The sequence below is a fragment of the Drosophila subpulchrella genome, chromosome 3L (genome assembly GCF_014743375.2).
Source record: "Drosophila subpulchrella strain 33 F10 #4 breed RU33 chromosome 3L, RU_Dsub_v1.1 Primary Assembly, whole genome shotgun sequence".
NCBI classification, from domain to species: domain Eukaryota; kingdom Metazoa; phylum Arthropoda; class Insecta; order Diptera; family Drosophilidae; genus Drosophila; species Drosophila subpulchrella.
Genome location: NC_050612.1, coordinates 24,938,630 through 24,952,674, shown reverse-complemented (window position 1 = coordinate 24,952,674; position 14,045 = coordinate 24,938,630). Strand labels below are relative to the sequence as shown.

At 43.6% G+C, this 14,045-nt stretch overlaps 2 protein-coding genes across 2 annotated transcripts; both read left to right on the top strand.

Moving 5' to 3' along the window:
* Positions 1-453: 453 nt before the first annotated feature.
* Positions 454-5,330, top strand: LOC119554511 (peroxisome biogenesis protein 1). Its single transcript, XM_037865453.1, has 9 exons — positions 454-647; positions 731-857; positions 996-1,099; positions 1,858-1,972; positions 2,031-3,617; positions 3,784-3,980; positions 4,046-4,669; positions 4,961-5,064; positions 5,126-5,330. The coding sequence occupies exons 1-9, from the start codon at positions 555-557 to the stop codon at positions 5,193-5,195; spliced, it is 3,021 nt and encodes a 1,006-aa protein (XP_037721381.1). The 5' UTR covers positions 454-554; the 3' UTR covers positions 5,196-5,330.
* A 1,013-nt stretch (positions 5,331-6,343) lies between these two features.
* On the top strand, positions 6,344-13,026 carry LOC119554349 (fibroblast growth factor receptor homolog 2). Its single transcript, XM_037865215.1, has 3 exons — positions 6,344-6,407; positions 9,079-11,786; positions 12,034-13,026. The coding sequence occupies exons 2-3, from the start codon at positions 9,222-9,224 to the stop codon at positions 12,613-12,615; spliced, it is 3,147 nt and encodes a 1,048-aa protein (XP_037721143.1). The 5' UTR covers positions 6,344-6,407; positions 9,079-9,221; the 3' UTR covers positions 12,616-13,026.
* The last annotated feature ends 1,019 nt before the right edge of the window (positions 13,027-14,045 follow it).

Genomic DNA, 14,045 nt, shown 5'->3' with positions numbered 1-14,045 from the left:
TTCGGTATTGTGGCCTTAGTGACCTTATATAACTATTCGTAACCAGGAATCCAATATGTAGATAAAAAAAAAGAACGCCCTAATTTTCACCTAAATATGGGAAGAAAAACATCCTTAAATTTGTTTATAAAACTTTTTTGAAAATTGTTATATCGTTTTACAGACCATTTCGTAGATATTTGGTAAACGTTTCAGGTCCTAGGATGTGGATGTCTTTGGTATATCTACAATGGTTTATACTTGGCTAAGAAATACGGGGACTAATATTGAACTTAAGAAGAAATAAACCAATTATATATAAAAAAAAATTCACTGAACCTGACTAACTTGTTCTCAAAACAGTCTGCAGCAGCAACTGCGTCCAGTGGGAACGGCTGTAAAATAGTCCATCACTAACCAGCTGTTTCACCTGTTGCAAGTATCGGCTCAGCTGTCGCGAACTCTCCCATCCCTAATAAAGCAAATTCGTAAATTTCGCAGAGAGCAGCCGTTCGTTTAGTGCAAAAATGATTTAAACCGGGAGCACATCAAATTCGCACACGCCCACGTCGAGAATGTTCAAACGCACTTTTAAGGTGGTTTATCGGCCCGTCAGGAGCAACTATCTGGTGCTGCCGGACCAGTACTACGGCGTCGTTTCGACCTATGTAAGTGTCCAAAGGTCCACAGCCAACCGCCTTCATGCAGATTAGATAAGTCAAAGATTAATCCGGCTTACCATTCCGATTAGGACACGGGTTGCCTGAGTTTGCAGTACAATGGGCGGGTGCACTACGCCTCCTGGGCGCCACAGGCGGGCGGAGGCGGCATCAAAGACACCGAGATTGGGATCAATGCCAGGGCGGCCAAGGAGATCGGTAAGCCATTAGACATTACTTAACGACCGGATGTGCATCGGTTGCCAATGTGCCGTAATATTGGAATCCGGCCATCCGCCCCGCACCTCGTACTCATCACCACATACTCATCCATTTATGTATCCATTCTTGCCGTAGGTCTGCACGAGAATGATCTGGTCAAGTGTGCGCTCATCGCTGACGTTCTCAACCTGCGGAGCGTCCACGTTACCCCCGTCTCGTCCAAGGACTGGGAGATCATTGTGAGTGACGGTTTTCGGCTGCTTGGCGGCGTGGTCAGCGATCAGCGGTCAGCTTAAAATAGACAAGTCCGTTTATATCGGATTGGCATTTGGCGCGGGCGTGCGCTTGGTCTTTAATTATACTGCCATTGCTTGGCCGGCATTGCCATTGACCCGCTGATTTGAATGGATTAACCAATTAATTAGGCGCTAGTCAGGTTTCCGTTTAAATGGGAATAAGTTCCTTATTACTTACATTAGATGTATTAAGATATCTAGCTTCTTATAGAACAGTTCAAGCTAAATAGTCTCTTAACTAATTAATTAGGCGCCAATTAGTTTTTCGCTTACATAGCAATGCGTTCCTTATCATAGCTTCTATTACTTTCAATATTATGATCTTGGAGCTTAGAAGTTAACCTTTAAAGAAGCACTTACTTCTTAACTTGTTATAAATTACTGTGTAATCTTATTACTAGCAAAAGATTTCCTTTAATAATGGGTTGCCATCATATGCATAAACTTAAATTAGAGGTTTTTAAGTGTCCGATTAGTAAAAAACCCTCTAGCTACAGCTATTTGGTTTAAAGAAATGTAATAAAATACGACCGTTTATTTTGGCTGTCTTAGTAATATAGTGACGAAAGTTTAGTCATAAAATATAAATTTAGCTCTTCAAAGAATGCCGCCAGCATATTTTGTATAGGGTATATTATTAAAAAGATTGCCAAGAGCAGCGTTTTTGCAGCGTTTTTAATGAAATATTTTTGTCTTCACAGGAACTAAGCACCGAAAAGATCTCGGGCAGTGTGTTGGAGCAAACCCGCATTGTGAACTCCACCCAGATATTAATAGTTTGGATTAACAAGTCTATGCAAGTGGCGCTGACAGTGGGTAAATATTTGCCATCAAATAAATATATATTGTATTCACTTCCATTTCACCAAACTAGATCGCCTGAAGCCGCACATGAATTATGGCAGAATTGATCATAACACGGAACTCGTGGTGGCTCCCAACCTTTACAAGGGACTCACCAATGGACATTCTAATGGTGCTGTCGAGGAGAACTCAAAACTCTCGAGAAGTAAAACCACTGCCCAAGTTAAGGATGAGCTGGCCGAGAAGCCAACGCCCTTGACTCATTCCTCGACGGTGACCAATGTGAAGAACACGGTGCAGCGCAACAAGCGACAGGATCATATGGAGCGCCTTAAAAAGGATCTGCGCAGGGAAAGCTCGCGCAGCTTCGAGTTCCGTGTGATCCGAGGTCTTTGGCGGGAACAGGCCCAGGAGTCCGATGTCTTTATCAATCGCAAGCATCTACCTGAGTTCTTCGATCTGGATCTGTTCTATTGCATGCACACTGCCGGTGACAAGGATTATTATGTGCGGGTGCGCACAATGGAGGAGGATATAGAGGATGATATACCCGGAACCATTCATCCCTCGATCGAACTGAATGCTAATCTAATGAAGTTGCTGGGCATTAAGGAACTGGAGCGAGTTGTGCTTAGGCCCAAAACGACCGTGGTAAACTTTGTGGAGAAAATTGAGCTGTTTGCCAACAAGAAAACGCACTACAAAATCATTGAGAATGCATTTAAGCGGTTTGTGATAGAGAGAACTCAGCAGAAGCCCATGCTCTTCAACCAGGAGGAGGTAGTGCGGCTGGAGGACGATTTGCTGGTTACTGTCGGCATTTTACCAGAACACTTTCGTTACTGCACGGTGGACGCTCAGTTCTTGAAGGAGTCCAAGATCTATGCCGCAGATCTAGTGCGCCCGGTAAGCGAGATTATCAAGGAGCAGACGCCGCCTACTTCGCCACTGAGTGTCCAGGATCTCATACAGTTACCGGAGTATGATAAGATTGTAGACCAGGTAGTCCAAGAGCTGCGCATGAATTTATGTCTAAATGCCGATAATTCCGTAATGCGGCAGTGCAATGTCTTACTCACTGGCGCCTCGGGAACAGGCAAATCCGTTCTGGTTGAGCGAATCCTGGACCAGTTGTCAGGCAAGCCGGATTATTGCTACTTTGAGTTCTTTTACGGATCGCGAAGCAAGGGACGCAAGACAGAGTCCATCCAAAAGGATTTGCGCAACATCTTCACCAGCTGTCTGCAGCATGCACCGGCCATCGTAGTGCTGGAGAACTTAGACGTGCTGGCCCATTCCGCTGGAGAGCAGTCTAGTCAGGATGGCGAGTACTACAACCGCATGGCGGACACTGTGCATCAGTTGATTGTCCAGTACACCAGCAACAATGCTATTGCCGTGATAGCCACTGTTAATGAGCTGCAGACACTCAACAAGCGATTGAGTTCACCCAGAGGACGACATGTCTTTCAGACTGTTGCTCGTTTGCCTAGTTTGGAGCGAGCTGATCGAGAGATTATTCTCCGAGAGCTTTGCAGCCACATCAATGCCTCCAAGGAGTTGGATCTTGTGAAGTTCTCTAACCTCACGGAGGGGTACCGGAAGTGCGATCTTGTCCAGTTCGTGGAGCGTGCAATATTTTATGCCTATCGCATAAGTGAGTATTTGGTTACATTTTTCATTTACATACAAAACGAATTTTTAATAATTTCAGGAAGGTTAAAATTGCTTAATTTAAGTTTATATTTTTATGAGTTTCAGAAAAGCGATCAATCTTTTTTTGGATTTACGATTAATGTTTCTTATTTATTATCTTTTTCTAGGCAAGGCCCAGCCTCTTCTTACCAATGATCAGCTTATAGAGTCCTTGGAGCACACGAACTCCTACTGCCTGCAGGGAATTCAGAGCAATCAAAAGACTGGAAGCGATGGAGAAGCCAATGAAATGCGCGTCGAGGAGCTGCCTGGCCTGGAGTCAGTTGTGGGCGTGCTAGAAGAGGTCCTTATGTGGCCATCACGAGTGAGTTTTTAGCTTATTACAATTAACTAAAAGTTGTAGGTAATAACTGTGTATTCCCCTTACAGTATCCCAGCATTTTCAATGCTTCACCCCTGCGAAATCAAGCCGGAGTGCTCTTGTACGGACCACCAGGAACAGGAAAGACGTACCTGGTCTCCCAGTTGGCCACATCCTGGAACCTGCGCATCATTTCCGTCAAGGGCCCCGAGCTTTTGGCCAAATACATTGGTCAGAGCGAGGAGAATGTTCGAAACCTGTTCAATCGAGCACGCAGTGCACGACCTTGTGTGCTCTTCTTCGACGAGTTCGACAGCTTGGCGCCGAAGCGTGGTCACGATTCTACGGGAGTCACGGATCGAGTGGTAAATCAACTGCTCACCGAACTGGATGGCGTTGAGGGTCTGCAGGGAGTCACCGTCATAGCAGCGACCTCCAGGCCGGAGCTGCTAGATCCCGCGCTCCTTCGATCCGGTCGCATCGATCGCATGGTGGAGTGTCCTCTTCCGGATGCCTCGGCCCGGGTACGAATCTTCGAGGCCCTCAGCTCAACCCTCAGTCTCGATGAGTGCGTGGACTTCGAGTGGTTTGCGGGAAGAACTTCGAATTACACTGGCGCTGATATCCAGAGCATTCTGACTTCGGCAAACATGGCAGCGGTCAAGGAGGCGCTAGCTCAATTCGGACACGAGGTAAGTTGGATATGCTGTGCACCGGAAACGGTCTTTGTTATAAAAAGATCATGGTAGTCATGTCCATCCCCTTTTTGACATGTTCCGCATTTTTCTCATGTAACAAGTGCAACCGAAATGTTTTCAACTATTTTAGAGCGCGTTTACGTGCTTGGCATTGCAATCAATGTTGGGATATATTCAACTTCCGGCCACAGGGATCACGAAACATACATATATTTATTTATTAACATTAGTCCTTAGTCGCAGACGACCAATAAAATTCCATCGATTTCTTTATTGCCTTCCCAGAAACTGCCAAAGAAAATATCGTTGAAGCAGAAACACCTTGTCGAGTCCTTCCAAACCACACGACCCTCGCTCAGCGCCTCCGATGTGGCAAAATATCATAAAACGTATGTAGCCTTACCTTATTTGCCTATCTTTATTTCATTTATTTTAAATGTCTTATGGTAGGTATGTTCGCTTTACCAACAAGGAGAAGACCTCCAGGGAGTTTGTAGCCAAGCGCGCGACCTTGGCTTAAAGAAAAAGACTTAATTAGCTTAGCATTATCATTATCTTTAATTGTATTTCGTATATTTGTAAATCGGCAAGATTTTGTTGGGAGACGTGAGTCTTTGGGTAGTGCATATTTCATAACTCTTTTTGTTGAGAAATAAAAAACGAATTTGTTTTAATAATGTTGTGATAAAATTTGTATATTTATTTTACACTGAGATTGATCTTAGGTAGTTTGTTGAATGTCTGAATTTTTTCACCTTTTATTTCTTAGTTTGAACTTTAAGGTGGCCTTATAAATTAACAAATTGGGAACGAATACTTTTTATTTTGATTATTTATATCTTTGAATCATAAAAACGGCGCCGATATCCAGAGCATACCGACCTCGGTAAACAAGGCGGTGGTTAAGGAGGCACCGGCTTAATTAAGACGTCAGGTGAGTTGGGTATTGTATTCACCGGAAATGGCCTTACTTATGCCAAGTTCTTGGTAGATAGGTTGGACTGCTAAACTAACACTCCCATTTACCTACCGTTTTCATTTTTGTTCCCATAGCCACAGCAAGTGCAACGAAAATGCATTTAACTATTTTTGGGTAGCTTACGTGTCTGGCATCTGGATCAGGATTTGGACCTGTGTATGCGGGAGCTAGTTGTGGCCGCTTCCAGAAACTGAGATTTTTGGATATCAGTCACGTAACGGATATTTCCTTATTGATATGCGATTACCGCGCATGCGCACGTACTGCACACCACTAAGACAATGGACACATTTTCTTTTGCATAAATTAAGCAGCCAAGCAAACAAACAGGGAGGGAACCCGAAGGCCAGATAATAAAGAATTTCAACGAGTCGAAGCCACCGCAAACATGCTTAGAATAAAACCAACAAGACCCCTGGCAATAAAAAGAAAGGAAACCGCTGAGGAAAACTACCAGCGAAAACAATTGCAACATGCGGGAGGGAGACCACCTCGATCAGGTAGCCATGACCGATGCGATCCCAAACCATCCCATCCACAGACCCTGTGCACAGGATCCTGGCAGACCCTATTATCACAGAGAACCGCTGAGGCCCGATCGGTTCGGATTGGTGCGATCGGTCCGATCGGGCACGTTCGTATTGTACCTCGTAAAAGTTTCTTCTGTTCGATCGTTACTTTCAGTTGTTTGCGCACATTCAAGCCAATCGGTTGGCTCCGCTCGATTCCTCCCACAAAACTTTACGGATTACGGTTAGTGCAACGGAAGTGGACCCTCCACCCTTCATATAATTTTTGCCCTTTTGCCTGGTGTATGCAAATAAAAGTTGGCAACGAAGCGGAAATGCAAGGCGCCTTGCCCTCTACTCCCAGATTTAAGATCTTTATCCAAGCCCCCTTCGCGATTGACAGGCGAATAAACATGGTGACAATATTTTTTTGTGGTCTCATTTGATTGTCCCCGGCTCCTCGCAAATAAAAAACAAAGAACGTGATTTTTTGGTCAAAGATTTGGGGTTGTGGCTTGGCAGCAAAGAATTGTATTCCCACTGGAACTGACAAGCAGCAGTAAAACAAAAATAAAGTCGAACAAAAATAATTTAAGAGAGAAATGTTCCAGAAGTAAAATAAATACAAAACATGTCAAGTGCACGCAAAAGTTCAAAATCAACAGAGGAATACAAAAAACAAAAACCAAATGTTGAGAATACGATCTTAAGTGAAGACAAAGGAGATAAATAAAATAATACAATAATAATCAAATAATAAAAGTAAAATATTATAAGAGAAGAAATTCATTGAATTGCTTCGATAATTTAAGAAAAAAAAGCCCCCTTGACAAAACAGGAAACAAAAATATTAATGTGATTTCCAATTGAATAATTAATAATTGGTTGGTTCTTAAGGTGAAGAACCCTAGCAATCGTTTCACATATAAAGTGTTTGCAATAAGAAAATTAACTAATAATAATATGCGAAATTCCAATTAATTCTGTCCTCGAAATAGCTAAGCAACGAAGTTGAAATGTCAAATCGAGTATGCTAAAAAAGATTCATTCGCTCGATAATAATTCACAAGATAAAAAGGTGTGAGCCAAACGTTTTTGGCCATGTGCGCGCGTTGGCTTCGAATCGAATAATATTGAATGACTGACAAACTGAGTAAAAAATTAAATAAGAAAAGCAATAATACATACTTCAAATACAGCGATCGACTCGTATTTGGCAACAAATGGGAAAAAAAGGAATTGAATAAATTAAAACCTGCGACGCGTGTGCATACATACATAAATCGGGCCTGAAGTCAAACGGCTAGCGGCAATATCGGCTATAACAAAACCAACAATTACTGGTAGCACTAGCACAATATTAACAACAACAATGACAATCACAACGGTTGTCCCAAGCCTTTCAGACAATAAAGTACATTTCGTTAACGGCACAGTGGCTTGGAAGATATAAAACATTTATTTTAAAACTTACAAATATTTTTAATATATAATAACAAAAGCAAATTAGATATTTTCATTAGACCTTTGTTCAGTTAGGTTGATATTTAAGGTGTGCTAAAAATTATGCCTGATATTTGTTAGTTCTGAAAAACTTGCATTCACATTGTCAACAAGTCTGGGGATTTACCCTTAACCTGCATATCATTGCTAGACATCATTAACCTGAAATAAATCTTAGTTTACTAAGAAAACATTTGAGAACTTACTTTAAGCGAAGTTTATGCCTTTTCCTGATTACGATTAAGATTATTCATAATTGCATTTTATACTTATATATTAATAATAAGAACTGATTAAGCTAGCCGTTACTAGTTTTATTTCGAACAAGATGTTTTCTGAGAAAAATTTTAAAACCATGTATAGTATAATAGAGCATTTGAAAGTTCCCTTAGTTGATATATCCAAATGTGTACCGTCATTTGGGTATTTCTCGATTTGCTATTGCAATTCTTTAGCACCTCGGCTGTTTGCTTTGTAAATGCAAGTACTTTTAAATAACTGAAAAGTGTCGAACCCACTGTACCGAGTGATTTCAAGTGATTTTCTAACTGTTTGGCTTTTTGTTGAATGGAAATCGAGAAGCGCATGTGGCACCAACAACAGCAGCATTTGGCGAATGTCGAATATAGACAAGTTATAATGGAGATCCCCTTTGGGAGTGGGTGGCGACGAGTGTGTCCGGCAATCCAGCGGCTTCGACCACGTCTTCCAGCTCATTACGGAGGCAGGGCACACAGTCTTCGTTTTTTTCTGCCGCTTCTCCTTTGGATTTTTGCATATTGGTGCGGACAGACTTGACTTGGCTGTGTGCCGTGTTGGCAATAAAATATTAAACAATAATAATAAATAAATAAAATGACACAAAAAGGCAATCGTAAGGGGGCGACCACGAGGGAGTGAACAAGTTAACCGAAGATTTGGCAATGTTTATTGATCCACAACAGTTGCGGTCAAAAAAGAAGCAGTACTTTCAAAATACGAAAAATGATTTATTGACAATCTCCCTAAAATTGACCAGCCAGAGAGGTCAGAGTTCATGGTACCAAGGCCAACATGATCTCTCAATACATTTAAGAAATTTATGTTTCTAATATATCTTCCGCACTGGGCTTAAGAAAAAGTCTGAAACTGCTTATTGTGTGCGATATTCTATGATGAGTGTTCCAAATACCATTGAAGGAAGTTACACATATGCCAATATTTCTTAAAATTCTAGTTTAGTCATAATATTTATGATTAATATGTTTCACCAACAAAAACAGTACAGCTTATAATCTTGAGTAAATACAAGATTAAAGCTTTTCTTCAAAAAAAAATTAATAAAAAATATTTTTTTGAATTTTAGTTTTTTTTTTTGAATTCCGAGCTATTATTTTTCTAATATTTTTTTTTTTTATTATTTATTCCTACAGCTGGAGAACACTCAAATTAAAACCAAGCTATTCGAATGAAGAAGTGATATAATTCTGACCCCAACTGTATATCGATACATGTTCGTGCCCATCTAGATACGATCTCTTGGTGGCTGTTGAACTCAAGAGAATCCACTTGAACCATGGCAAAAGTGCCGATCACGCTGATGATCATTGCGCTCGCCTCTGCATCTCCGGACCTGGGATGCGACTTTGGCCATCACCGCTGCTCCATCGATGTCACTGCGGAAAACAGTCCCCGCCAGCAGCACCTCCTCCCCGACATGGACATCACGTTGGAATGCCTGCGTCCCACGGCCAAGTGGTACTACCAGGATAAGTTTCAACTTAAGGCGGCGGTTTATCGACTTGATAGAGCCCAGTCTGAGAATTCCGGGAACTACGGCTGCCTGGATGGCCAGAGATGGTATAATATCTCCCTGCTCGTTGGTCATAAAGACCCAGTCGACAATGATATTGCCAGCTTTGCTAAAATGGATGCTGCACGACCAATTCCGGAGACGGATCTCTTCTTTCAGCCCCTGAATGAAAGCCGATCCCTAAAGTTGTTGCAGCCACTACCCGAAACCGTCCAACGAACGGCGGGGGGTCTCTTCCAGCTGAGCTGCAGCCCCACAGATCCGGAGGCGACGGGTGTGAATATATCCTGGCTGCACAATGATACGCAAATCCTGGGCGGCCGTGGAAGGATAAAGCTCAAGAGGTGGTCACTGACTGTGGGGCAACTGCAGCCGGAGGATGCCGGAAGCTATTACTGTGAGCTGTGTGTGGAGCAGGACTGCCACAAGAGCAATCCCACCCAGTTGGAGGTGGTAAGCAGGAGTCACACGGTGCCCGTGCTGAAACCGGGGTATCCCCGCAATGCCAGTGTCCCCCTTGAGGACAATGTAAGCATAGAGTGTCTCCTGGAGGACTCTGCCTTGGAGCCGAAGATCACCTGGCTGCATAAGGAGGGAGTGGACAACATTGACTTTGTCCTGCTGCGGCTGAGAGAACAGTCGCAGATACCGGTGGGCGTTACCCGCTTGATTACCCGAATGGACGAACCCCAGGTTCTTCGCCTGGGAAATGTCCTTATGGAGGATGGAGGCTGGTACATCTGCATAGCCGAGAACCAGGTTGGACGCACTGTGGCGGCCGCCTACTTGAATTTGTACAGCCCTTTGGACACCACCACGGATCGAGGAACCACTAGCACCACCCCGAGCACCGCAGCACCCACTGCATCCACCGGAGAGGACAACGATGAGGAGGTGGATAATGGGAATGCACCCGTCGGAGAGGGTCCTCCCGTGTTTAGAAAGGAACTTAAGCCACTGCAACACACATTGTCTGGAAATACCGTGACTTTGGCCTGTCCAGTGGCTGGCAAGGCAAACATCACTTGGACAAAGGACAAAAAACCTCTGGACCGCAAGCTTGGCGTGTATGTCCAGAAGAACTGGACACTGCGATTCGTGGAGGCCACCAGCGAGGACTCTGGGAAATACAACTGTGAGGTGTGCAACGCTTGGGGCTGCATCCAGTTTGACTTCAGCGTTCAGATAAACGATCGCACCAGATCCAAACCAATAATAGTGGTGCCGCAAAATCAGACAGTGAAAGTAAATGGCAGCTTGGTGATGAAGTGCACAGTCTACTCCGATCTTCATCCCACCGTCAGCTGGAAAAGGGTTGTCCTTAAGAACGCCTCGCTGGACGGTATTCAGTCTGTAGAGATCCAAAATCTAAACTTCACTGTGACGAACGATTCCGTGGTTTTGGAGCTGCACAATGTGACCTACAGCCAGGAGGGCTGGTACACCTGTTTGGCATCTAGTGGCCTGGGAAGTAGCAACTCTAGTGTCTACCTGAGAGTAGTGAGTCCTCTGCCGCCCTTGGAGATATACGCCCTGGTCCACGCCCATCCGGTTGGGTTTACACTAGCTTCTATTTCTGTCGTGGTCTTATTCCTTTTGGGCAGTGCTTTCACAACGTTCATGCTGCGCCGACTGAGGAGGGAGAAGCTGTTGAAGCTCCGCATCGAAACAGTTCATCAGTGGACCAAAAAGGTAATCATTTACCGGCCAGGTGGAGACGAAGGAAGTGGGTGCAGCTCCGGCGATCTACAGATGCCCGTGATCAGGATAGAAAAGCAGAGAACCACCGTTTCCACAACAGGAACGGGTGGAGCTGATCCCGCCCAGGGCTTTAATGAGTACGAATTCCCGCTGGACTCCAACTGGGAGATTCCCAGGCAGCAACTCAACTTGGGTTCCATTCTGGGCGAGGGTGCCTTTGGACGGGTGGTTATGGCGGAGGCGGAAGGGCTGCCCAGGAGTCCACAACTGGGAGAGACCATTGTGGCCGTCAAGATGGTCAAGGAGGAGCACACGGATACGGACATGGCCAGCTTGGTGCGTGAGATGGAGGTAATGAAGATGATCGGCAAGCACATCAACATCATCAACCTGCTGGGCTGCTGCAGTCAGGGTGGACCGTTGTGGGTGATAGTGGAGTTTGCTCCGCACGGAAACCTCAAGGATTTCCTCAAGCAGAATCGACCGGGTGCACCACAGCGTCGGAGTGACAGCGATGGCTATCTGGACGACAAGCCTTTGATTCCTGCACAGCAACTGGGCGAGAAGGAGCTCACCAAGTTCGCTTTTCAAATTGCTCGCGGAATGGAGTACCTCGCTTCCAGACGGGTAAGTCCATGTGCTTTTGAGAATAACTAAGCTTGACGTTTTAATAGTATGATAGACTGCATTACTTAATCCTTTTAGAAACCTTATTTACTAACACTTATAATCTTGTCTACTTATTTGTGTATTGCAAAATTAATTTCATTCCGACTCTATAATTATGATATTTCAGATTAAACTAGGGCTTAGATGCTTCTTAAATTTATTTCAATGTTAAATGTAATATATTTATTTGACTCTTCTTTTTTAGTGTATTCATCGCGATCTGGCGGCTCGAAATGTCCTGGTCAGCGATGGCTACGTAATGAAGATCGCCGACTTCGGCCTGGCGAGGGATATCCAGGATACGGAGTACTATCGGAAGAACACCAACGGACGGCTGCCCATCAAGTGGATGGCGCCCGAATCGCTGCAGGAGAAGAAGTACGACTCGCAGAGCGACGTCTGGAGCTACGGTGTTCTGCTGTGGGAGATCATGACCTACGGTGATCAGCCGTACCCAAACATTCTGTCCGCCGAGGAGCTCTATAGCTACCTGATTACGGGTCAGCGCATGGAGAAGCCGGCAAAGTGCTCCCTCAACATCTACGTGGTAATGCGACAGTGCTGGCACTTCGAGTCCTGTGCACGTCCCACGTTCACGGAGCTGGTGGAGAGCTTCGACGGGATCCTGCAGCAGGCGAGCAGCAATCCAAACGACGCCTATCTCGACCTCACCATGCCTATGTTGGAGACGCCGCCCTCATCGGGGGATGAGGACGATGGCTCCGACGCCGAAACATTCCGGGAGAATTCTCCGCTTAGATACCAGTATACCTATAAGTTTAATTAGTCCCTAGTCTAAGGAAACCAAGAAAGTCCAACGAGTCAATCAGATCCCATCAAAGCATCGCCAACCAACACTCCATCGCTTTTCATCCCAGAAATTTGCCAAAGAAATTATCGCAGAAGGAGAATCATCTAATTGGGTTATTTCAAATACCACAAAACGTGTGCATGATGCTTTATTCTGTATTTAGTCCTGTACTAAACTAATATTGTTTCCGATTTCAGACATGTAACGCAACAAAGAACACGCGATTTTGGCTTAAGGACAAAGACTTAGTTAGCCTAAGCACTGTCTTTATTTAATTACACTTCACATGTCTCTTTGTATATCAGCAATGTTCTGTTTGGAGTCTTTGGGACTTGTATATTCTATAATTTTTCATGTTGAGGCAATAAAAACGAATTTGTTTTAATACATCGGCTTATTTTTTACCTTCGTATTAGAACATTAACCGCAAAATGAAAATTTGAAAAGTACTAAAATTATTGATTATGGGTTATGGGCTTAGCGAATGATCAATTATTATAAAATGTTTATGTTAATATCTAGTTACGCCTCTTCTCCGCATTTCGGAGTGCGGTTCGGTTTAATTAAATTGAATTAGTTTATTTTTTTAACCGCCGTTTCTTCTTGCAGCTTCCAGGTTTTTAGTCCTCGAGTATTGAAGATCCCAGAAGAATCTAAGTAAATGTAGTACAAACGTATAATTTTTTGAAGCTCTGAAACTGTTTTCATAAATAACCTCAGCGATAACCTTCCAACATGCCTTATCAACAAACAACAAGAGCAGAATAAAAATATAATAATATTGAACCTGACTAATATAATACGAAACAGCATACAAATGTTAAGATTTACACATGCTTTTTTTTTGGTTAAAGCCTCGATTACTTCCATCCCTTATTTTAGCAGATCTAGAAGCCTTAGTATAACACAAAGAGTTTAACCGATCTAATGCCATCCAAACCGCAGACCCTATGCACAGGATCCCGTAAAAACTTAGTGACTCAGAGAACCGTTCGGTTCGTGCACGTTCGGATCTTACTACGTATAAGTTTCTTCCGATTTATCGTGACTTTCAGTTGTTCTCGCACATTCAAGCCGATCGGTTGGCTCTGCTGAATTCTTCTCGCAAAACTTTACGGATCTCGGTTTGTGCAACGGAAGTAGACCCCCATTCTCGGTTTATCCACATCTTTGAGCTCATTACGAAGCCAAGGAACACAGTCATCTTTTTTTATGCAGCTTCTTGGGAATTTTGCATATTGGTGCGGAAAGATTCGACTGTGCGCCGCGTTGACAATAAAATCTATATTGAACGATAATAATAATAATAAAGAATTAATATGACATAAAGAAGCAATTGAAAAACCCATTCTGAGAAAGCGAAGAGTCATCCGGAAATTTCTATACAATAATTGATCAAAAATCAG

Coding starts and splice junctions, on each gene's coding strand:
- LOC119554349 (XM_037865215.1), top strand. CDS start 9,222: ATGGCAAAAGTGCCGATCACGCTGATGATCATTGCGCTCGCCTCTGCA. Junction 11,787..12,033: donor AGTACCTCGCTTCCAGACGG/GTAAGTCCATGT, acceptor CTTCTTTTTTAG/TGTATTCATCGCGATCTGGC.
- LOC119554511 (XM_037865453.1), top strand. CDS start 555: ATGTTCAAACGCACTTTTAAGGTGGTTTATCGGCCCGTCAGGAGCAAC. Junction 858..995: donor CAGGGCGGCCAAGGAGATCG/GTAAGCCATTAG, acceptor TTCTTGCCGTAG/GTCTGCACGAGAATGATCTG. Junction 5,065..5,125: donor GTGGCAAAATATCATAAAAC/GTATGTAGCCTT, acceptor GTCTTATGGTAG/GTATGTTCGCTTTACCAACA.